Source organism: Mastomys coucha, unplaced genomic scaffold, assembly GCF_008632895.1.
Source record: "Mastomys coucha isolate ucsf_1 unplaced genomic scaffold, UCSF_Mcou_1 pScaffold15, whole genome shotgun sequence".
Taxonomy (NCBI): domain Eukaryota; kingdom Metazoa; phylum Chordata; class Mammalia; order Rodentia; family Muridae; genus Mastomys; species Mastomys coucha.
In genome coordinates this window covers 13,304,815-13,307,196 of record NW_022196897.1, presented here as the reverse complement: position 1 = coordinate 13,307,196, position 2,382 = coordinate 13,304,815, and the positions used below count along the sequence as shown (strand labels likewise).

General features: G+C 55.5%; 1 protein-coding gene across 1 annotated transcript in view; it reads right to left on the bottom strand.

The window, feature by feature from the left end:
- Nucleotides 1–252: 252 nt before the first annotated feature.
- Nucleotides 253–2,382, bottom strand: part of Lcn10 (lipocalin 10) — a 3,278-nt gene continuing 1,148 nt past the window's right edge. The window contains exons 3-6 of the mRNA XM_031373326.1: nt 1,847–1,917; nt 1,539–1,646; nt 712–810; nt 253–281 (exon numbers count right to left, since the gene is read on the bottom strand). Coding sequence (XP_031229186.1) covers nt 253–281; nt 712–810; nt 1,539–1,646; nt 1,847–1,917 — 307 coding nt within the window. The remainder of the gene's footprint in view (nt 282–711; nt 811–1,538; nt 1,647–1,846; nt 1,918–2,382) is intronic.

The following is a 2,382-nucleotide window of genomic DNA, read 5'->3' as shown; positions in this document are numbered from 1 at the left end:
TCAGTTTTGGCCTCCCCAGGGAGAAGTAATGGTGAGTTCCAGACTCGCTCTAGTGAAGTCCAGGACCCTGCAGGGCAGTAGGCCAAAGAGAAAGCCATGCGCACAGCCCAGAGGAAGAGGCAAAGGCAGCAACCATAGCTCAGGCTCTCTGCAGCCAGTCAGCCACTGAATGTCACAGTCACTACCTGGAACAGTGTTCTCAGGGCCTGGAGGACTCTCAAGTCAAAAGGCTAAGCAGGAGGTGGCTGGCTGTCAAGGCAGGATCGTGTGTGCACAGGAATCTGTGGACAAGGACAGAGGTGCTGAGAGACCTCGTTGCCATCCTGTCGTGAATCCACATGAGGGTCCTTGCCCCCATCGTCCTGGATTCTAAAGAGGGTAGAGGTGTGTAGCCCCTCGATTCTGAGTGTCAGGTAGAGTCTATAGACTCTAGGAACCATCACTGTTTACATGGGGCCCTGCACACCCAATGCTGGCAGGAAGCCTACAGGTTCAGCAAGGAATGAGGACATTTGGGCACCTTCACAGCTGATTTTTGCAGACATGTGGCTACACATGCACATGCACATACACATATGCACATGCATGTGCATGCTCACACACCCAGGCACGTGCACACACATGCACACGCACACACCTCTCCTGGGTGGACCAGCTGTCTTGTGGGACAGAACAAAAGCAAGAGAACAAAAGCCTGAGGCCATGTGGTACCGTCTTTCGGAAGGATGGTGGCCTGCTTGGCGAGCTGCAGAACATGACATGTGTCCAGGAATTCTCGCAGACTGAAGAAGCTAGAGATGTTCTGTCTGTCTGCAGTTGGGGACAGAATTGGTGCAGCAGGGGTCCCCATATGACATTTGGAAGGCTGAATTCTGATCTTCTGTGCTCTCTCTCACTGTCATTCTGTCCCTGCACTCCACTGTAGCCATCCCTGAGCACATCCAGGCCTGCTGTTTGCTTAACACTCCTCTGCGCTGCTCTTTCCACAGACCCCTCTCTGTAGCGCAGGCTTGTGCCCTCCTCCCGACCATGTCACCTTCATCTACCCTCCCAATACTTTCCCTAACACTCCCTTGTCCCCACCAGATCTAGCCGCCTAGTCCTAACACTCCATTTCCCAGAGCTCGGAACTCACACTTCACATCCCTACCTCCTCTCGGACAGCACCCCAGCACTTACGCATAGGCTGTCTCATACTGCAGCCCCTGCATCTAGACCCCTCCTGGAGAAGGTCTCCAGTCTCCACTGCCATCACCTCCAGCCCTACCCACAGCAAGCTCCACTTCTACAGCCCCTCTTAGACCACCCTTCACCAGCCATCCCTCCACTGCCATCACCTCTAGCCCTACCCACAGCAAGCTCCACTTCTACAGCCCCTCTTAGACCACCCTTCACCAGCCATCCCCCCTCCCGGTTAGCCAGCCTTACTTGCCAGCCTTGTCTTCCCTTCATCCTCACCCACCTCTATGTCTCTGGTCCCAGAGCACTCCACCATCATGGCTCTGACACCCAAAGATGATTCTACACATGGTACTCACTGAAAAGCAGCAGGCTCTTGTAGTTGCTGCCTGCACGCCCCAGGCGGAGGTATACCAGGCCGTATGTGTAGTCAGTGGACAGCACATGGAAGCCCTTTACCCCCTTGACTGCAAGAGAAGTACCAGTGGACACTGGTGTCTGCACATCCGTGCCCACCCACAGCACAGAACCCTCATTGACCTCACCTCCCAGGTTGAGCCACTCAAAGGGATTCAGGTCTGGTACCACAACCCGCCTGCTCACCCATCCTGGGTGTCCGGCCTGCCTGCCACATGCTCGGTTTCCGTGGCCCAGACATCCTACTCACGGGTATTCCTGAACACAGGTCTCTTCCTGTCTTTCTTCAGAGTCACCTCCCTGGACTGGCATCCCCGAGGCCTGGAGGACAGATACTGTGAGCTGCAGCCAGAGGGCTCTTCTTAACCACTGGCTGCCACCTCTACAGCCAAATTCTCCCAGTCTACTTGCCCTCTGTCCCTAGAGCCCAGGGATGGAAAGTGGGGAGGCAAGGTGGCCAGTTTGGAGGAGAATCTTCTCATTTGGGCAAAGGCCTGCTCCCAACACCCTCTCCCTTCCACCCACTATTTCTCCCCAAGTTACTCCTTGGATTTTAGGGGACAAAGAGGTAGTGGAGGCATCTGACAAGGCTATCTTCTCTCAGGACTCCACACTGCTTCCTGCTTCCCTGGCTAGCCTGCAAAGGTGTACCAGGACCACTCCCACACCACACCCACTCACCTGCTGAAGCCGATGACCACCCTGAGCAGCACACCCCCTCACTGGCTGAGTCAATGACCACCCTGAGCAGCACACCCACTCACCTGCTGAAGCCGATGACCACCC